This window comes from Amblyomma mixtum, chromosome 4 (assembly GCF_055824585.1).
Source record: "Amblyomma mixtum isolate Tamu chromosome 4, ASM5582458v1, whole genome shotgun sequence".
Lineage (NCBI taxonomy): Eukaryota > Metazoa > Arthropoda > Arachnida > Ixodida > Ixodidae > Amblyomma > Amblyomma mixtum.
The window spans coordinates 112,869,886-112,892,194 of NC_143015.1; the positions used below are offsets into that span (position 1 = coordinate 112,869,886).

Below are 22,309 nucleotides of genomic sequence, written 5' to 3' on the forward strand. Positions count from 1 at the left end.
TCAAGAGTAGCTCCTTAGAGTGTCCTTTGACCTCGGACTTGCAAATCGGGCAATGGTGCTCCAAACAAAATTTCATTTATCATTTTGTTCATTAAAAGCAAATTGTGAATGAGTTTATTATTAACTCGCTAAACAATGCAACGGTGATTTTATATGGTTTATGGGGTTTAACGTCCCAAAGCAACTCAGGCTATGAGAGACGCCGTAGTGAAGGGCTCCGGAAATTTCAACCACCTGGGGTTCTTTAACGTGCATTGATATTGCACAGTACACGGGCCTCTAGAATTTCGCTTCCATCAAAATTCAACCACCGCGGCCCCGATCAAACCCGCGTCTTTCGAGCCGGCAGCCGAGCACCATAACCACTGAGGCACCGCGGCGGCTGAAGATTTAAAATGCTTGTTTTTCATAATCAGTATCGCTGCCTACATGCGAATTTATCATATATGATGCAGGATGCGAACAGGTTTATTTCAAATGATCGCCGCCTCGATAAACTGGTTCTACGTTGTTCAAGAATGTTATAATTTCTATCATATGTCATCACAGGACCCTTTACTAGCCAATGGCTATGTGTCCTGAACCTGTTTTGTATTTTTAAAGAAATTCTGCAATAAAAAAACAACGAATGAATGAATGAATGAATGAATGAATGAATGAATGAATGAATGAATGAATGAATGAATGAATGAATGAATGAATGAATGAATGAATGAATGAATGAATGAACCTCACCTGTCCACATTACTCCTTCCGATACCCAGACATTTTTCCCCTTTGTCCAACATGCAAGTCTAAAGAACCATGAACCCAGCCGCGGTGGCCCAGTGGTTATGGCGCTCGGCTGCTGACCGAGAGATGCGGATTCGATCCCGGCCACGGCTGCCGAATTTCGATGCAGGCGAAATGCTACAGGCATGTGTACTGTGCGATGTCCGTGCACGTTAAAGAACCTTCAGTTGGCCGAAATTTCCGGAGCCCTCCACTACGGCGTCGCTCATAGCACGAGTCGCTTTGGGACCTTAAAACACCAAAAACCAAAAGCCAAACCTAGAGAACCATCAGTTATATATGTTCTGTCATGAGCACTTCCTCCTTTATGCTTCGTTGCCATTCTTTGTCATAAGCTCAAAAGGCAGCCCTTGAGCATCGAGTCTGCCCAGCCGCTCACCGGAGCGTCCACGCCCCTGACCAGCTGCCTGGCGATGGCCGCTCCGATGCCGGCGTAGTTGATCGACGCGGGCGCATCGACGTAGAACATGGGCGGGCCGGCCGCCGCCAGGTGCACGTACACCGAGTTCCACCAGTAGTCGTACTGCACCAGGAACGGCTGCTCGACGTGGCGGTGAAGCATTGAGTCGTCTAGGGGCCAGTTGGGAAAGCGGAGCTTGTGGATCCTGGCGCTTTCGATCCAGAAGCCCAGAGGCGAGGAGAAGTTCCGGGGGAAGGCACTCAGGTAGTCCTTGAGCGTAGTGCGCGCTAGGAATGGCCCAGACCCCGGGGAACCAAAGAGGGACCGCCAGGGCTCGAACTTGGTCCGTCGCACGATGGCCGCGGCCTCTTCGCGTGCTTTCTGCCCCAGCCAGGACGAAGCTGAAGGGGACAGGAGCAGGCGCTCGGTGGTGTTGCGCACGTCCTCGAAGATTGCCTCGACGGCGTCGACGAACAGTCGCTCCTGAGGGCCCGCGGAGGTGGCACGCTCGAGAAACAGCGCGCGCTGGAAGCGGCTCTCGACGAAGACGTAGCAGCCCCTCGCCAGGAACTTATCCACAGCGTCCTCGTTGCCTAAGGTGACCAACGCCGCCTGGTACGAGAAGGCGAGTGAGTAGCCCTCGATGAAATGCCACGCGACCAGCTCCAGGATTTCGTCGTTGGAAAACCTGGTGGGACCAAGAGGCAGCGTTTCTTTTTCACGGGGTGTGGGATTCATTGCCAGCACCATCATCAGCCTAAGTAAGCCCACGTCTAGCCAAAAGTCTTTCCCACTGATCAGCTTCCGCGAAATCATCCCAGTAAACTTCTTTTCCTCCCTCATTAGGTTGTGCCGCAACCTGCTGCCTTTACATTCTCTTACCATCCTCTTCGGTACCATGAGGTATCGTTGGCTATCTTCCCTGCGCATTGAATGCCCTGCCAATATCATTTCTTATTGACATCATATGAGATATCATCCATCTGTGCTTCTCTCTGGCCTACTCTGCTTCTTTACTGTCTATTGGGCCCCGCCGCGGTGGCTGAGCGGTTAGGGCGCTCGGCTGCTGACCCGAAAGACGCGGGTGCGATCCCGGCCGCGGCGGCTGGATTTCGATGGAGGCGAAATACTAGAGGCCCAAGTACTGCGCGATGTGAGTGCACGTTGAAGATCCCCAAGTGGTCGAAATTCAAAATATGTAAGAGCAGTCGCAATATGTAAGAACAGAAACGGTATTGACATTTAATGTGCGCCCTTATAAAAATGGCCTATAGACAGTCTAGAGACTTCTTATTGAGTCTATTGACGTCCTATAGATATTGCTTTTTGTCTATTCTTAGTCTGTAGACTGTCTACAGACAGAAGTCTAATAAAAGTGTATAGCCATAAATCTATAGGTTGTATACAGATTGTCTATTGCATTTGTATTGCCATGGTATTGCCTATAGACTTTAGTCTATAGACAATGTATAGACTTTATAGACAGTCTATATAGACTTTATAGAAAGAAGTATATAGACACTCTATAGACTGTCTAAAACTTTTTTTGTATGTACGTGAAGAACTGGCAAATCAATTTTTCTCCCTATTTTTGTCGGTGCTTTTCCACAGGTAGCGCACCCGGAGAGCGACGCATCGTCACATCATCCTCATCACCTCTGGAAGAGCCTGTTGGTGGCGTCAGTGGCGATCTTGTCCACCACGAGGAGCTTGTCGCTCGGCAGCACGTGGTGCGGACTCAGGTGCTCGTTGAGGTAGGCCAGCCAGCGTTCGCTGCTCACACTGGGCGTCAGCCGCTCCAGGTCGGCCATCCTCAGCTGCATGACGACGCGGTTGGAATTCACGATGGCCTCCCTGATGAGGCTGTTCCAGGCTTCCTCGTTGGCGACCAGGTTCTGCAGCTGGGAGACCGGTGTGTCCTCGGCATCGTACAGCCGGTACATGGCCTGCACGAGCTTCAGTCGCTTGCCGTGGGACTTTGAGTAGTTGACCCAACGGGCCCGGCGCAGACTCTCCTCGTTGTGGCCCAAGGAGAGGCTGTACCTGCGATCGCAACGGAGCACATCACAAGCAGAGCTGAGGGCGCTTATCGCTTGGGCGATAAGAAATGGACATTGGCAGGGTATTCAATGCGCAGGGAAGATAGCCAACGATACCTCATGGTACGCCATGCACCGTTTCTCGGATTCATGTACACGCCGTCGACTCGGGTCTCGGAATCGGGTCGGGTCGCGTCGGGTCGATTCGGGTCGACAACCGGAGGTGGCTTGACTTGCAAATCACCATAAACTCTCTTTCAAGCCTGAGAGTTGGATTATACGGACCCAAGAGCGGGAGCCAGTTTTCCTACTCCCTCCTCCCATGTCGCCACACGTCTGTTGACTGGCTAGTATCGAGTTGACGTAAACGCCTCCTCGTCGATCCGGGGTAGCCTTGTTCAGCCACACCCCTGAATTAACAACCTCCTTTGCCAAAAATAACGAAAGCCAACAATCACCAAAACCAAGGAGCATAGAGGATGTCTTTTTATATTAATTTGGGATTTTTTATCAATAGGACATTAATAAAAGCAGCAGAAAAAATTCAGGGGCACTTTGGCTCTAAGGTGCTGCAAGGCGAAAGCCTTTCCTGGCGCACTGTTTGGCATTGACTGCGAGACTTTTTGTGCTGTACTAGTGGCTTTATTTAACGACACATTACAACTACACACTTTCACTGCCGACTTTGACTGCTTCTTTAGCACGACTCTCTCTCTCTGCTTCGATGAGTTCGGTTTTATCCGTGGCTCTGTTCGCAGTAATCAGGCATGTAATGTGGTTACCCACGGAAGCCTTATGCCCCCAGTCGGAGTGGACGATAACAATTTTATTAGTTGTCGTCTGCTCCAAAAGGGGGCGTCAGGCATCCGTGGGTGACCTCATTACTTCTAATTCACGCAGTCTGACGTCATAACCATTTCGACCAACCGAAAAGCGTGACACCTCTGCTGACAACCTTCTGTCGACAACGATGAGCCATTAAAGGCTTTCGCCTTAATTCCTACCGAAATCGTATTTCGTGCCCTTAGCACAGTTTAGAGCACAGCAAAGATCAGATGCAGTTTTGAAAAGATTGATTTTTAAATTAATTCGTTATAGATTCTTCTTATTTGGGGCCCTTTCATTCCGGACGTCAGTTTTCTTTTCGCAATTAAAAGGCAAAAAATACACGTTCTTGTTCGAGTACAAATTTAAGATTTCTGTAAATTTTTTTTCCGGGTTGATTTCTCCAAAGAATTAAGTGACTATTATTACACATTCTTGCTCGGACCAGAAAAATGTTTATTTCTGCTCAGTACTTTTATTTATAACACACTCTGAAAATACCAGCTTTCAGCAAAGAAGCTGTCTGTGTGCCTGGTACACTCAGGACCGTACGCTTGTGTGTAAAACTCGGTCTGCCGATTCTTTCAAACCTAGCAGACTTCCTAATTTCCTGTCAGGCGCAGTTTCTACTAGAGTATACTCCTAGAAGAAAATGTACTTGGCCAGTCCACAAAGCATAAGGCAACGCACGGAAAGTAACGGATGAATTATTCATTTCAAAGCGACGCTTCCAATTCATCATTTTAATCCTCTTTTAACGCCTGTTGTCCCTCACGTAGCTTATAGCCTGAGGACAAGTACAAAAAACACGTCTAAAAGCAACATGACACAGAGCGCATACTTTAGCGAGATGAATTGGCATCATTCTACCCTTAGTAACCAAGCCCTGCTGTAAGGCTACTATACGTTTGAAGCTCAAGAAGCGGTACTGCTTCTTGAGCTTCATTGTATTACAGGTCTCACATAGACATGCGATACAGCGACAAGAGATGTCTCGTGCGAAGCACTTTCTACGTATCTCGGGCAGCTTGCAGAACCTTTGGATCGGTTATTAGTGCGTGGCCCAACTCTAACGACCGTGTTCCACAGTGTTGGTAGACGTGCCTGGTGTCCCCCGGCAGGCGGCTGAGGCTGATCTCGAACCAGAAGTGGACGCCCCAGTTGATGAGCAGGTCCAAGATGACGTAGAGGGCGTGCTTCGAAGCGTGATCCCTGCGGGGCCAGGGAAGTCCGCGCCGCCGAAGAAACAACCGCACTTCTCTGAGTCGCTCGACCGTGTTGGTCTCCGGGGCCAGACACGCCTCGTAAAGGGCCGACGCGGCTGGGGGAAAAAAAGAGAAGAAACGAACGACAAGTGGGAAGGATAATTAGCCAAATACGGGGTGCCAAGACAAAGATAAAGCGTGCATACACGAGGTTGCAGAAGAGCCCCGTTGGCGGTAGGCCAACACACTGTGTACGGCTGGACAAGGCAGCACTACGCCGTATCATCTCTGTTCTTGAAGTGGGATGCCCGGCATTTTCACCTGGTGTATCCATGTTTTGTTGTTGAGAGTTACGCATTGCGGATGGATGCGAAGAAATGTATTGTGAACTGGGCAGTTTGCATAGCGTTCTGTTTCATTTAATGTAGAAGAACTTCTTGCTGGGCGAGTTGGTGCATAGCTTTCTTGGGATGGCGTTGCGCACACGAACAAACGTACACAGGAAGTCCCAAAAACCGGAGGATCGTGACGGCAAGGGTACGTTAGACTTTTTCAGCCCAGTGCCTTTCAGTTTTTGATGTTAGGGCACACGTTCATTAACTAGGAGACAAAGGTGGAGAACTCACACCGCCGCGGTGGCTCAGTGGTTATGGCGCTCGGCTGCTGACCCGAAAGACGCGGGTTCGATCCCAGCCGCGGCGGTTGAATTACGATGGAGGCAAAATTCTAGAGGCCCGTGTACCGTGCAATAGCAGTGCACTTTAAAGAATCTCAGGTGGTAGAAATGTCCGAACCATTTCACTACGGCGTCCCTCATAGCATGAGTCGGTTTGGGATGTTAAACCACCATATTGCGCAAAGAGGTGGAGAAATTTCCGACGTGGTCATTGTGAGGCCAATCTCGCCTGTACCATAACGCCACCAGACTGCCATATAAGGTAGTGTCTTGAAAAACGACAAGCGCTGCCTCTCCAGGACGCATTACCTATTGCTGGCGCATATATCGCCGCCACAACAGACAATGAGCCCTTTGGAAACATTGCTTTGAAAAATAAGTGTGTTCCTCAATTCCGTGCACAGGGGAACTGCTATCGCGGCCCGTTAAAGTAGAGTGCGGGACAAAAGACTGCCTCAATTAACCGCAGCTCGCCCTCTCCTGCGCAGGCTGTGGCCACCCTTTACACCTACTCGTTGTCCCTCATGTCGTTCATTCATCATGGGCACTGTGAGACGACATAACACGAGAGGTAGGCGTATAAAATGGCAATTAAAGAGATGATCTTCGATAGCGGTCTTGAATTCGTGAAGATCAGCTAACAAGGGGGCGTCATTAGGAATGTGGTTCCACTCCAAGGCTGTGCGTAGAAAAAATAACTTCTGAAAAGTGGTGCGGTCGCACTTGGGGTAAACGGCTTTAGGATGGCTGCCACTGGATAAACAGTGGGCTGGACTGATGAATGTGTTGTCCGATGGCAAGGTATGGAAAAAAACTGCCATATAGGCAGAGGCGTGCTAGTTTACGGTGGAAGGCTAGAGTGTGGAGATCAAACTGGGATTTTAATTCGGTGACACGGTAGCGATAACATCAACTGGAAAGGATGAATCTAGCCGCGATTCTGAACGGATTATAAGAAACCGAATAGGTTAATTTAAAGAGGTTCTAAAATAGAATATGCATAATCTAGTTTGGCTCTCACAAGTGTTACATACGCGATAAGTTTGACAGTGGGAAGTGTTAGGGCAAGGTTATGTCGTAATCAGCCAAGGGTGCGATCAGCACCGTTAAGAATTTTGTTAATATGATTGCACCGCTATAGTCTCACGACATTAATGCATAGGTATTTAATTGTACCAGCGAAATACCAATTTGATCGAAAGTAATAGCGCTTTCTCGAGGATACGCATACGGTGGCGGTGATGGGACGTTTATAAGTGTCTAGGCGGTGAAAACAGAGGAAAATATATCGTTTAGCATCTCTGCAACTCCGATTTCAGGTACATGTTAGTTACAGCTGCACCTTAGGGAAACACGAATAGAATGTGAAGGGTTTCTTGTTTCCCAGAATAAAATTGCGAGGACACTTTGGCAACCAAACTTTTGAGAGGTGAAAGCCGAGGACACTATGTCTTGACGACATCCGGTGGATGTGACGTCACACCGTTCCCGTGGCTACATCGATACCCAAATTATACATCTTTCCGGTATCTTAAGTGTTAATTACGCGTAATCACACATTTTTTCATTAATTTCGCACCAATCCGATGTTTTCCAGACCATTCTGTGACAATCTTCACTGTGCCGTGACTATTTCCGGTGGATGTGACGTCACACCGTTCTTGCGGATATATCGACGCTCGCGCTATTTCGACGCAATTTTGACATGTTTGCCGATAATTAATGAACTAATCAATCTACAGCCATCAAACTTGGCTTCTGGGTTCATTTTTTCCTCCTCTATCTGAAGCAACAATTGGTTTTCTTCTATATTTTTTAGTTCCCGAGTTAAACAAGTGTGGCACGCTTAGTTAACGGACGACAGTATGAGCCAATAAAGGCTTTCGCCTTAATACGACAGAGGGCAGAGTTTCATTGTACAAGTTATGTTTAGAGCGCCGTACTGCCGTATTGTACTTACTAACAGCGCAGAAATTCTTATTCTATGCGCGGTGGTGGTGGTGGTGGTGAAAACATTTATTCAGAAAAACACTAGGTGGAGGTCCCTAGTTTGGGACCCCAGTGGCGGTAGCCGCCGCCCGGGCGCGCCCGACTAAGGCTTGTTGGGCCTGTAAGTCGTGGCAGCCGAGCAGGGTCGCCTCCCAGTCCTCCCGGGTTAGGTTGGGGATAGGGTGAATGGCCGGGTTGGAGGGGCAGGCCCGCTGGCTTTTGACTGCTTAGCAGAACTGAAAAGTCGTTTTTATTGTTCAGCCCTTTTAGTGCTATGTAGAACAACAGCGACTGGTCATGATCAGTTGTTATAGCGAGGATGCGCTTTCAATTAGACGTCGCATTTCTCTTTTAAAAAGTTGCCAGTTACTGCGCACGGGGCCTTCATAATAGCTAGTAGCGAAATTGTCACAAAAAATATCTATTTTCCGCCTTTGCGTAATCTCTATTGTATTAGAGTGTTCGTGCTTTCTTAGTTTCGTTTCTTTTTAGTATACTGCAGTCCAGGAAGCCATATATTACAGCATGATCACATAAGTTAGGGTGATGAGTATACAACAGTACGCAAAACTTGTATATACAAAGAGGATATATACAAATTGGAAACACTCACGCGCGGGCTTCCGCTGCTGGGCGAGAAAGTCAGCGCCGCGCTCGTAATAGCCCACAAAGGTGTCGGAGTACGCGTCAAACACGAGCTCGCTCGTCCATCGTACCCTGCTACACACGTAGGCCGCCGGATCCACGCACGGGTTCACAGCCGGGTCCAGGCTCCGGGACAGCAGCTCTAAGTGCTCCTGGCAGCCCCTGTGCAGCGCCATACGCGTATAGCTTTGGGCACTGAGCGCACCCTCGAAAAACCTATCGCGCTCACTACGTTAACATGAGATGAAATGACGCTAACTACAACACTTCGTCCTCGCCACACACGGTTAGTGCGAGGACAGAATGTATGTCGTCGAGTATACTGTTCAGAAAGCGTCTAAGGGAACAGTTATGGATAACCCCTTAAAGACTAACCCCTGTAGTAGTTTTGTCTTTCCTGGCTCAGACTGTTGTAATCACCGCAGGGTACAGTGACAGAAGTATGGCAGTATACCAGTTCCAGTCAACTTCGTCTCAGTGGTCTTCGCGTGCAACACTACCAGTATTCCTGACCTCTAGAGGACTGCAGATGATTGTTCCTATCGTTCTGGAGAGATTCTGACAGCGAATGATGAAAAACGAGCCCGAGGTTCGAGTCCCAGAGCTATATTTGCGGCCTGTATAACTTTGAATCGGCTGCAGTAACTGCGGAAACCTAACTTCTTGCCTAAATATGATCGCCTATCAATTTCTCTTGTGTCCAAACTTTGCTATGGTCACTGCTGTGTCGGCCGTTTTGGTTTCAGTGCACTTGCCCCGCTTTCTTAATGTTGTGTACCCTGTGTCCACGTGATACTTCCTGTGTAAACGTACCTCTCCCTCAATAATAAGTTGTCCCTGCTCTCAAGGCCTTCATTCTCTGCTCCACTGATCGGACTTGGGCAGGCAGAGTCACGTTCCATGGACACGATCTCTACTTCCATTCCCTCTCTCCTCATACACCCTGTTCATTCCTTCCCCATGTGCAAGACCGGCCACCGGGGCATTTATGCTTAGGTAGCCTCCCTCCATTTCCTTTCTTTCTCCGTATTTGCGGTCAAAGTGCCCGTTTTCTTGAAGCCTGAGGCCATCAGACACAATGCATTGCCACCGCCATACCTGACACGGCCGCACTTTCGTATACTAGACACACTGGTTCGCACCTGGAGGCACAGCCATCGTCCTGGTGGAGGGCCTCGCCGCGTATTCCGCGCACAATAGTCGACCGGAAGACAAATGCAGCGAGCACGAGGAGAGCGACCAGCGCCAATCCGACGGGCACCGCGACGCGTCTGTGGATGGTCGAGGACGAGCGGCGTTGGCGCTCCTCTTGAGCGTGCAGCGCCTGCAGTGGACGGGAAGAGGCGGTAAGGAAAGAGGAGAGTACTTAGCTGTCCCTGAATTGCAGGGTTCCTTGCCACAGTTTACAGCTGTTTTCAAGGCCTGCTTCGCAAAGAATGCCGAGTAAAGACTGCGTGTCCTCAATTGCCCTTGAGGTCCATAGGATCGTTCCCCTCGAGACCAAAGACTGAAGGCATCTACAATCATACAAACGCGGCCATGCTCTTTATGAGACCCAAAAGAGAGTTTGGCTTGACCGCTCTTAGGAAATACGCAAAAGCGACAGCAGTCAGTGGGCGGGAGCCGCGAGAAAGTGTTGATATTTGTATACACGCGGATGCAGCGCTTACTAGGCTCTTCATTTGCTCAAGCGCAGAGCTGCCGATGGAGTCGGTGCGATTGCGGGCGCGGCCGGCGTGGACGTCCTCGGTGCTGCTCGGACTGCGGTCACCCCCGAGGCCGCCACCGTGCGGGTCCCGTTGGCCGGGGTCCACACGCTGCTTCCGCCACGGGGGCTCCTTCCTCGCAGTCTCCTCCCCGTGACAGCCCTGGTCCGGAGTGCGATGAGCCATCGACGCTTGCTTGGAGACGCCGGCAGTGTAGAGTTGCTGTTAACCTCTGTACGGAACCGAACGGCGACGGCAAGGCTTCTTCTTCTGCTTCTTTTGCATGCGCAGTAAGTGGTCGCGTGCTCGCCGATCAAGCACGCACACAGTGGCGCGATAAAATAGGACGAAGGGAAAGGCAGAGTGACTGTTGTGATATCGGCGGCAGAGCCGACGGGGGCCGCGGCTCGGTAGTGGGGTGAACAATGAGGTTTTAAAGGCGGAGGCCTTTAATGCCTCATCGTTATCGACAGAAGTTTGTCAGCAGAGGTGCCGCGCTTTTCGGTTGGTCGAAATGGTTATGACTTCAGAGTGCGCGGATTCGAAGTAATGAGGTCACCCACGGATTCCTGACGGCCCCTTTTGGAGCACACGACAACTAATAAAATAGTTGTAGTTCCCACCGACAGGGGGCGTGAGGCTTGCGTGGGTGACCAATTACATTATTAACATACCTCACTGCTGCGAGCACAGCTATGGATGACCTTGATGGATGGAACTACTGTGTGGTATTTTGGGGGAGGATACTGGTCCCGACGTATGTTGGCCAGTTTAGTGGCATCACTCTTGGGGACCAGGGGAAGGGGTAGAGGGATGTAGGGGGAGGGGAAGGGAGGAGGGATGGTCGCCGCCGCGACGGGAGCGGTCGCTGTCCTCGCGGGGGGGAGGGGTCTTGAAATCGCGCCGCCGCCGTAACAGCAGCTCGCGAAGGGGAAGCCTCGGTGCAACTGAACTCATCGAAGCAGAGAGAGAGTCGTGCTAAAGAAGCAGTCAAAGTCGGCAGTCAAAGCGTGTAGTTGTAATGCGTGGTCGAAGTGCATAGTCGAATAAAGCACTAGCACTGCACAAACAGTCTCGCAGTCAATGCCAAACAGTGCGCCCGGAAAGGCTTCCGCCTTACAGCACTTTAGAGAGCCAAAATGTCCCCTGAATTTTTTCTGCTATATCATATATGGAGCTTGTCTGCTGGTTTGGCAGCGTCCAATGTCACACTCGGTCGGGAAGTGAAGTAAAAGAAAACAGAATTCGGCACGACGGCAATTTCGATGTGTTCAATTCTCTGATCTGGTCCCCCGTTTATTTTCGTTAAATAATCTCCTCTCTGAACCCTGGCCTGTACCCCCGCTGAGAGTATGTGCCACGTCACTAAGGCAACAACAACGACGACGACGTAAACGGATAAGTCGCAGCCTGTGTCGTAGCCAATCCCCCGCAGTGGGTACGCGCCATTATTTTGAGGACAACAACAACAACAGACCACTAGGCCCCCGCCGCAGCCTGCCACCCCGCGTGTTAATTTTCGCCAAATTCAAGGCAACCTGCTGAAGGCAGTCACGGCCACGGTTACGGCTGCCGTGACATCCAACATTAAAACACGGCTGGAGTCAAACCGCCGGCTTCGCCGCCGAATGTTACCCCTCAAAGACGGGAACCGCCCACCAATATTCAAACAATTCATTGGTCTAACCAAACTCTCGGAGGAGCCGGAATCGGTTCCACTGCAGGTGACGGAATCTGTGCCCGCACGCCAAGTCAGTCTCACTTCAAATCTGCAGGGCTGCGTCCCCTCCCAACCAACACCCTAGAGGGCGCCGCCCCCCGCAAAGACAGCAAACTCTTTCCTTTGTACAATGGAACTGTCGGGGTTTCAAAGACAGGACCAAAATAGCCCACTTAAGGACGTACATCGACAACCTCGAACACCGCGCCCTAGTCCTTTCGTTGCAAGAAAACGAGGATGCGATTATGCTCGTGGGCTATAGACCCGTTCACCTGTATCCTAGTCCATAAGGGCTACACAGCGCAGGAGGTTGATCTCGACCCAAATCTGGAATGTTCGTAAGTTGTGGTCTCTGTCCTCCCCCTGCGACGAACAGATACCCCCGCACACATACTTAATATCTACTGCCCCTCGAAGCTCAAAAGCATAACTTTTTCTAACATATTTAGCGCAGCGCTAAGGATCGCAGGTCGCGACCTCCTCATGATAGTGGGCGATTTTAACGACACCTGTCCTATGTGGGACTATCGAAAGGAACAGACGCGTGGTCGTAAGTTGGCGGAACTTATATCTACGCTGGGCATCTCCCTTCTAACCGACCCCATCCATCCAACACGTATAGGAAATTCCGTCACGCGGGACACCTGCCCCGACCTTAATGCTGGACCGTAATGTTGAGCCTCTTGTTTCAGCCAGAAGTCATTTTCAGTCTAATGATGCTCCAACTCAGGGACATTTATGATCAGATATTTTTACCATACTGGTTTCCGGTTTTGTTGCGGTGTTGTTGCGGTGTTGTTGCGATCTTTGCCGCCATTTTAGCTGTGCTGTTTTCTGTCAAGCTACTGCAGTGCGGTCACTAGCTGCGTGCTTTGTAAATAATCTGTATATAGCCCTTTTCTGTACGTGCATAACCTCGTGTAGCAAATGCCATATTGGAAAGAAAAAACGCCTTGTGGCATATGCGTTGCACGCCCGCCTGCAACGCAGAGGTCTTGAGCTCGAACCCCAACGCCGGCGAATTTCTTTTTTCATTTAAGTCTTCTAGGAATATTTCCGTCACGTTTATGAAGATTTCCTGCCAATCTTAGGTCACGGTGACGGCTTTCAGACCACATTTGGGGCATTTTAATCGCATTTGCAATGTCTGCACTCCTTCATCCTTACTGTTGAGCTCACCTCTTCAAGAATCCAGCACGTATAACCTCCTTTTGAAACTAATAAAGAGTGCCATCTATTTAAGAATATCCAGACTACACAGGGCCTAGTATAACCTGCATAGGTAGTGTGCACTGAATACACAATGCCGTAGGTGGCAAGAAACGCTGTTCTTGTTATTCAGGTCAGCTTGGAAGAACAGGAAGGTGAAGCGGGATCGGAAGAAGCTGTTGATAGCCTCGACTGCAAAAAAGCGCTTTAAGGGAGAATCGTTGGGAAGGCATTTCTGCCGGAGTTGCACTTAGCATTTCGTTTGTCTGTATGGAATTTTTTTTTTTCTGGCACATGTTGGCTTGGAGGCTTCGTGTAAAAGAAGCCTTGCTGTTAGTAGTTACGATATAGAAAAGTGGTTATGAATAGAAAGGAGTTTAAATCTGATTCTAGAGCAAGACACCGACGCCTCATTCGCGTCACCCAGATAGAAGAGCCATTCCGGGTCGCTGCAATCGTATTGAAGTAAGAATGCATACTGTGGGAGGTTTAAGAACAATCCGTAAGAAAAAAAATGCCTATCTTTTCGGCTTTCACCCACGCACTAATAAAGAAAAAAATGACTGTGGTCTAGCTCTGGTTAAACCTAGTCGAGTAGCAATAGCTTCAGATCCCCGGCTGCGCTTAGGCTTGCAGTTGCTTCATCGTTAGAGGCTAAGCGAGCCCGTCTAGCGGCATGGCGTTCACGGCGTTTGGCCATCAGTTCGGCACGCTCCTCTCCTCTTCAGTCGCTTCATCGCGCTGTCTCCTCTTCATTTCTATTGGCCTCCTTCAGGCTGGCCGATGTCTTACCATCCGTACTGCGGCCCCAGCTATGGCTGCGGCGACGCTAGCTCTCCCCGTCTGCAATCCCGGTTATCACAGCTGCGGAGTGCGGGGTGTGACGTCATGCAGAGGGCGCAGCGAGCGCCCAACGGCAGGAGCGGTGACCGCGCGGCGACCCCGACGAGCCGAGTTGCTGGAAAATCGAAGGCCGTGGTGTGACGTCACAGTGCGGCCACGGCTCAAAGTGCGGCGACGGCGAAGGGGCGGAAACCTGGCGTAGTGTAGCTATCGCTACAAAAAACAGTGTGGGAAAGTTTCAATATCGGATAAAATAAATTACAAGCAAACATTTGTAGCCACCTTTTATTTCTCATCTGGCAATTGCTGTCAAGAGAGTTCACTCAGGTTTTAGGCTAAAGTTTCTCGCACGACAGCCTGTATGAATTAGTGTGTGTGCGCATCACCCAGCCACCGCCTTCTGCTGCTCCGCCCAGGGTGTATCGTGGCAAATAGGTGCATCGACAACCGTCACCGCACTCCTCTCCATTTTTCTTGTCTTTACAAGGCGACTGAGGGAAAAAAAGGAATAAAACATAGGCTGAATTATTCCTGCCACGGCATTTATTCCTTTTTCTTACCTTAAAGGTCGGACAAAACACAGAGATAGAAATATGCCTTCGCAAAATTTTCAAGCACAGTTCACGCAAAACTTCACACAGCAGCAAGCGCTTAGCTATACTACGTTTCAGACACCAGGTGCAACGCTGTCAAAGCTAGCACTCTTGTTTGCGTTGCATGCATCCGCGACCAAAAAGTAGTGCTTCCCTTGTGGTGAGCGAAACGTTGTAAATGCTTTGCCTGCAGGCTTACTACATAACACTATTCTTATAAGCTTAATTAAATGCACTGTTATTGCTGACGACACGCTGTTGCTTTCCCGTGCCATAGACCGCTTCGCCACAAAACAAGCGCGGAGTAACACGCCTTCCTTTATTTTTTCCGTGCGGACTACTTCCGTACCTTTCACAGTGTTGCGCCTGTTGTATGAAATGGAGTGTAGAAAACAAGAATCACGGTTTAAAGTGCACGTTAAAGAACCCTAGGTGGTCGAAATTTCCGGAGCCCTCCACTACGGCGTCCCTCATAGCCAATGTCGCTTTGGGACGTTAAACCCTATAAACCAAACCAATCGTACTCCCGCTTAAACCACATAACCATTGGTGCAGACTTTTACACTGCATGCAGTAACCTCCCCTCCCGCTGCTTATTGCTCAAACTTGCCGCACTTTGCAATATATTAGCTGCCGCGGTGGCTCAGTGGTTATGGCGCTCGGCTGCTGACCCGAAAGACGCGGGTTCGATCCCGGCCGCGGCGGTCGAATCCCGATAGAGACGAAATTTTAAAGCTCCATGTACAGCCGGCCAAATCTTTAGCTGGCCTGCATGAAGGCCGCGTTTTCCGTGCTCCTGCAGCTTATGACGGAGCAAACCCGCGAAAATGTCAAATCTAAGCACAGGCTCACTAAGCCCGTGCTTACTATTGAGCTTTCGGCAAGTTTGCTTCGCCGTAAAGCGCAGGAGCACGCAAAACGCGACCTTCATGCAGGCCAGCTAAAGATTTGGCCGGCTGTACTGTGCGATGCCAGTGCACGTAAAAGAACCCCAGGTGGAACGAAATTTCGGGAGCCCTTCACTACGGCGTCCCTCAATAGCCTGAGTCGCTTTGGGACGTTAGACCCTCATAAACCAAGCAAAACTTGTGATTTTTTTTTCTTCCTGGAGCAAATTCAGACGAAAATAGAACGTGGTCGCCTTCTGCACACTATTGGATGATTTTGAAAAGCTTTACAGGTCTTTGTTCATCTGACTAAACCATTCGAGGTTAGTCGGACCAATCTCGAACAGTTTTAAAAATGAAAATCTGTGAACGTTAGAAAATATCGTCATTTATATATCTCTGTCGTGCCGTCCAGTCACTATATAGTGCGCAGGCACGAGTCAAACTTAGTTTAATGCCAACAGAAGTGCCTTTCTTAAAACTTCTAGTGATCTAAGAACTCATTTGAATCGCTGGAGTCGAGTTACGACTTGAGCGTCATTCATCTCTTTTCCCTCTCTCAAAATGTGTTTCAGACGCAAGCAATTATGCATTGAATCTATTAAAATCTCCTGCTGCGCATTTATTGGCAATGCAAAGTTGTCACTAACCACGCAAGGTCATTTAAAACGACAAGTGCTCTTCTAAGGGGCATACGAGGTCATGGCAAAAAGGCGTTAATAGAGGAAGCATGCGGGGCCACGAAAATTGATAGCTGTGTCACGCTTCCTAAGAGAAAAGATAAAGCAGAAAGTAAGACTAAAAATCGTGATGGAGGAATGGGTTTCTGCCATAAATACTGTGTTCTATTACAAACGTTCCAAAGAGAGAAATAAAGACCAGTCTCTACAACCCATTTCCTATTTTTTCCGCCTAGCAAACCATTTCCGAGCATGTCTGCAAATAATGAACTAACTTTATGCAGACTTTTTTAGCGCCTTGGAGTTCTAACATTTTCAGAAGAAAAATATATATACGTATTTCCCGCACGGCCCAGCTGGCTTTTCAGATGGAGATGCTCTGAAATATTAAAAAAAACACCACATTTAGAGATAGAATGTAGTTGAGAACAGCAAACGTATTACTGAGTCTCGTACTCGGCTGGTGATACCAAGGTCGCTGGATTGAATTCCGGCCGTGGTGGCCGAATTTCGATATTGGCGCAAAGCAAACACGAGGCGCCCGTGTGCTGTGCGATGTCAGTGCACGTTAAAGATCCCCAGGTGGTCGAAATTATTCCGGAGACCTCCACTACGGCACCTCTTTCTCCCTTTCTCCTTTCATTCCTACCTTCTTCCCTTCCCTTACGGCGTGGTTGAGGTGTCCGCCGAGATATATGCGACAGATACTGCGCCATTTCCTTTCCTCAAAAACCAATTTACCAAGTAAGAAAATTGCCCTTTCCACATCGATGTTACCGCTAGGCAAAGAATCCCAGGTCATATAAATAATTCCGGAGCCTTCCTCAACGATATCTGTTAAAGAGAATGTGTCGCTTTGGGACGCATAACCCCCCCCCCTACCGGGTATTACTACTCATCCTCCTTTTTTATGGCAAACACCATGCGGTTGGCTTCCTGGATAGCCACCGACAGGTTGAACACTAGACACCTTTAGCATACCGTGTACCGCGTTACCGTTACCGGAGTAGCGGGAGCCCGCCTACCGCCGGTGAACACGCGCTGATTGGTCCCGACATGCAGGCCAGCGCGTAGCTGCCGGGTACGTGGCGCCGTCTGGCGACATCAAGGAGATTTGCGCATGTGCATTGGCTGCGCACGGGCTCCCGGTGATCCGATACCGGTAAGGGTAACAGTGTGCACGGTATGCTAAAGGTGTCTACTGCTTCACTCAAGGCATGCTGTCCTCTTTCCACTGTAACCCTCAAATTCCTCCTCCCAAGGTAGCTATACCTTCCAGGGGGTTCTCCTTGTACCCACCCGCCTGTTGCGTATTCCTCCGCTCTCCTCATAACATCCTCCTTCCACAGTAACTACCCTCCAGGCGGGTGCCGTGGCGTTCCTGCACGCTCGAGATACCCTCTTCTTTCCATGGTAACCCTATTTCGTCGCCGTGGTTACAGAGTTCCGGTCATACTGACTACTGCTATTCCTACGAAGACGAAGCTAAACTCAGGATAGAGGCCTTCAACAGTGTATAGCGGAAAAGAAATGCAACAAAATGAAAGAAGGGTGCTCAAAGCAAGTAACTGGTCGGTCGGTCGGTCGGTCGGTCGGCTTTTGAAGAAGGAAATGGCGCAGTATCTGTCTCACATGTATCGGCGGACACCTGAACCATGCCTTAAGGGAAGGTTTAAAGGAGGGAATGAAAGAAGAAAGAGGTGCCGTAGTGGAGGTCCCTGGAATAATTTCGACCACCTGGGGATCTTCAACGTTCACTGACATCGCACGCATTTTGCGTTCCGCCTCCATCGAAACGCGGGTGCCGCGGTCGAATTCGAGGCGAAACACAAGAGGCGCCCGTGTGCTGTGCGATGTAAGTGCCGGTCAAAGATCCCCAGGTTGTCGAAATTATTCCGGAGACCTCCACTACGGCACCTCTTTCTCGTTTCGCCTCCTTCGAAACGCGGCCGCCGCGGTCGGGTTCGAACTCGGGTACTTCGGCTCAGTAGCCGAGCGCTCTAACCACTGAGCCACCGCGGCAGGTCGGCAAGTAAGGTAGAACACATAATGTGAAAATAATGTGTGAGTAATGCGCGAATCGATGTAAGCCCTATAAAAGAAACTTCCGTTTCAAAGAGCGTTCCACGGGATGTTTGCATTGTGAAAAAAAAATGCGGGGATGCTTAATTGTAATTATACAATGATAATACTTTAGCAATAAGCCTTCTCCTTGTTTTCAATCCCTTCTCTCATACCTTTTGTTTTCTTGTATTTTATTAGATACATTGGCATGCATTTTCTGGTTCATTAAAGGTTCTTTGTTCAACTTCGCTGAACAAACTGCTGAGCAATCATTATTGGTTCATTGGATTTTTGTTGAGCCATTCCCAGTCCTTTTCATTTCGTATTTCGCGTCAATATCACTTTTACAAAGTAGTTTCTTTAATAACATCCTTTTGTGGGAGGTTCAGCCGCCTTCCGGCTTCTTGCCTCTCCCCCCCTACAAGTGGGGATAGAAATTTTTCCTCTTTCCACTTTACTATCTGTTAGCCGTTGCAGATACCAGGTGGCGTACATAGCACTACGCCGGACGCCGCCTTTTTTCGCGACACGGCTTCGAATGCTAACACATTGAGACATAAATACAGCCGCTACAACATAAATACAAGGGGCCGCTTTTGATATAGCTATAGAATACCTATGGAAGGACTGTTACTAAGTTGGCTGGGCATTCGAATTAGCGCTTTCATTCGGGGTTATCATAAAACTAGGCTATAGAACCTCTGGAGGAGGCAACCACGAGTGATAGCGTTGGTTGATTCAAATGCGTTTTCGGAGATCGTCGGAAATTTTCGGAAGAAATTTGAAACCAGAATTTTGGCGGAACAATTTTGAAGTAATTGAGATTAATTTCATTTTATGGTGCCAGATTTTGTAGGGTGTGTAGGGAAAAAGCTTCCTCGAGTTATTTTCCTGCTTTTCTCGGATGCATTTGAAATCTCCGGTGTACATTGAATTACAAAGAAACTGCGGCATTTCGTAAGCATCTCTTGCCCGCTGTCGCTTCCATCTCTACAGCAGGTGCGAACTTCGTCAAACTCGTTGGCCTTTCTTTTTCCACCTCGTCAATCACTTCGAAATCGATGGAAAGGCAAATTATTCTCATTACCATACCTCAGGCATTAGTTGCCGTAGGTTTTACGTGCACTCATTAACAGAGTGATGTGTAAGCTGTACACTATATACAGCGTTGCATACCGCCAAGTATGCCGACGCATGAGGTTATTAAAAGGCAACGATCAAACAGGCTACGGCCATAAGATAGGAAGAATAAGTTTTAAAGAAAGAAGAGGTGCAGAAAAACTCTCCGGCTGCTACAGTGGCGGTGGCAGAGATGGCAGCTCTGGCAATGAACTAATAAAAAGCACCGATGCCGCCTGTTTTTTTTTTTTTTAGGTGAAAGCCTTTAATGCCTCATCGTTGTCGACAGAAGGTTGTCAGCAGAGGTGACACGCTTTGGTTGGTCGAAATGGTCATGACGTCAGAGTGCGCGGATTCGAAATAATGAGGTCACCCACGGATGGCTGACGCCCCCTTTTGGAGCAGACGACAACTAATAAAATAGTTGCCTACCGCTCTGACAGGGGGCGTAAGGCGTCCGTGGGGGACCACATTACATACCTGATTACTGCGAACAGAGCCATGGATACAATCGAACTCATCGAAGCAGAGAGAGAGAGCCGTGCTAAACAAGCAGTCAAAGTCGGCAGTCAAAGTGCGCAGTTATAATGTGCAGTGAAATAAAGCACTAGTACAGCACGAACAGTCTCGCAGTCAATGCCAAACAGCGTGCCAGGAAAGGCTTTCGCCTTGCAGCACTTTAGAGAGCCAAAGTGTCCCCGGAATTTTTTTAGCTTAATTGGAGACATAAAGCTATCGCTTTAATAACAATCGCTCAGCCAAGCTTACGGAGCTCCGAATGAGGTGCCTGGTATATATGACGCAGCGTTTCATCTCACTTTAAAAATATGCGCCAACGAATTGTTGCTGAAAAGAGCAAGCGCCACAAAATTCGTGCACCGAAGAAGGCGCTGGCTAGAACTTTTTCGCCTCATGGCTTACTTCAGTAAATTCACATGGCGCACGTACACGTTCGTCAGCAGTGAGCCTAGATGCGGTCAGTAAATATCTGACATTTTTGCTGCGGTAAAACTTAGTTCTGAATGTCCAAAAGGGTTTTACTTACTCGCTGCTGAAAACGAAGACCAGTAGAACGAGGATTCCAAACAACACCAGTTTCATACTGATCGACTGCCCGGTCCTTTTTTCAGTTGAGAAGGCGATATCTGAAATAGAAAGTTTTTCTGAATGCAGATTATGCTTATGCTTATACTCTAACACGTAAGCGCCCAAAACATATTGCGTGTAATGTACTTCAGAGCAGAAATCAATATTTCCAAGTTCTCTCTTTCTCTTACCTCTCTCTGATGAAACTCTAGTCGTTATGTAGATGTAGCTTTTTCTTATGTGCGTGCTGCATGTAGGATTGCTTTTCTTTGCTGACTCTCAGCAGAGTATCTCCAGAATCACTGTATTCAGCTGCTTATGTTAACTGATTGAGTGCATCTGGAGAAGAAAGAATTTAGCCTCTTTTTTAGTTCATTGATTTGTTGTTTGTGTCTTTCATTTGAAAACAGTGCTCAATCTCAGCTGCTGTGTCTTCATATTTAGTCCAGATCAAAGCAATGTAGCAACAAAAATTACTAGAATAGGTCAACTTATGCACAATTTTTATTTCTGCGTAAAGCAAGCTTCCTGGAACTTTAGAAAGTGTATTCAAATACCAAAAGCTGTATGCTGTAGCTCTTGAAATGAATAAATTTGCTTAGACTTGGGCAGAGTTATCGACCCTGTTTTCAAAAAACATAGAAGACAAAAAAAAACACCCTTGATATTATTTTATTCCTGCTCTTTCGTGCGGTTCACATTTATATGCGACAAACGTCAACTGGCTTTTGACTCACAACGTTCTGACTGACATTAATGTTTTTCCAAGTGTTTGAAGCAGAAACTAACTGGGGACTAGTTTATTTTTTGAGAAACCATAAATAGCACACCACATGCACTTTATGCGCAGCGGAACTATATTAAAGCGGCATTTCATACTTTCACAATGTATAGCATCATTTTAGAGTAAAGGCAGGTTTCGACATCCAGTTCATACATTTTTGCCAAGAAAAAAGAAAACACTGCACTCATACTACTACCGAAGCTTTGCAGAAGGGGATACTAGACTTTGTTCCGCTATGCTGAGGCAAAAAACATGTTAAAGACCGATGAAGCTTTAACAAATGAAAAAGGGGGCATTTTAGCAATGAATCAAAAGTCAGAGAAATCAATACCGACCCTAATGGTCGGTCAGTGAAGAGTGCGGTATTCAGTCATATGGAGTTCTGCAAGTTAATATAAAGACAGCGAGGGATGCCAGGGAAAGAAAACAGATGAGGGAAACAGTGAATTTTTATATAGCCAGCAACTTACAAAGTTAAAATCGTGTATGCTATGTTGAACATGACTTCAAGAAACAGGAGACATCAACTGTTTGAATGGCAGCGGCAATCAGTAGTACACTGCATGATGTGCCCCAACTCTGTGACGGCAAAAAATACAATTTACTGTATCTATTCATGGGTTCAGAGTTTGGTTTAACGACGCCACGCAGTGCATGGACTGTTCAATGCAAAACAGCATACCTATCAGTACGATACCGAAGTGTCACCTGATTTTTTGTCTACCTTGCCTTTTGAGGCTTTGTTGAGCACTTGTCCCTTACAAAGTGTTCTTTTGGCTCCTATTTAATATTATCTATGACGCTCTTAACGTAATCAGGCGCACATTGCACGCACCATGAAGACTCTATTACTAGTCACGTATAAAAGGGCACTAAATACGACGAACTATATCGAAGGAATTGGTTTCAATGCTGTGTGCCCTTTCTGTCTATGTACAAGTGCCGTCAGCAGTAAACGTAAAACCGTATTAAAGAAAAAATTTAATCATTGCCCCAATTCATGCATCCTTGAATGCATATGTGCAGCCTAATTGTGATCGTGCGAAT

The 22,309-nt window shown here is 48.2% G+C and overlaps 1 protein-coding gene across 1 annotated transcript; it reads right to left on the bottom strand.

Annotated features, from left to right (window-relative positions):
• Positions 1–2,844: 2,844 nt before the first annotated feature.
• Positions 2,845–10,463, bottom strand: LOC149347914 (uncharacterized). Its single transcript, XM_089541650.1, has 5 exons — positions 10,242–10,463; positions 9,714–9,895; positions 8,540–8,733; positions 5,161–5,377; positions 2,845–3,235 (listed from the first exon to the last, which is right to left on the bottom strand). Exons 1-5 carry the CDS (start codon positions 10,461–10,463, stop codon positions 2,845–2,847), a joined length of 1,206 nt encoding a protein of 401 aa, XP_089397776.1.
• Positions 10,464–22,309: the final 11,846 nt, after the last annotated feature.

Bases quoted from the DNA above. Each gene is read 5' to 3' on its own strand.
- LOC149347914 (XM_089541650.1), bottom strand. From the start codon at position 10,463: ATGGCTCATCGCACTCCGGACCAGGGCTGTCACGGGGAGGAGACTGCG. The intron at 9,896-10,241 runs GTAAGCGCTGCA...CGTCCACTGCAG, and splicing joins TTGAGCAAATGAAGAGCCTA to GCGCTGCACGCTCAAGAGGA. The intron at 5,378-8,539 runs GTGAGTGTTTCC...TTTTTCCCCCAG, and splicing joins CCAGCAGCGGAAGCCCGCGC to CCGCGTCGGCCCTTTACGAG.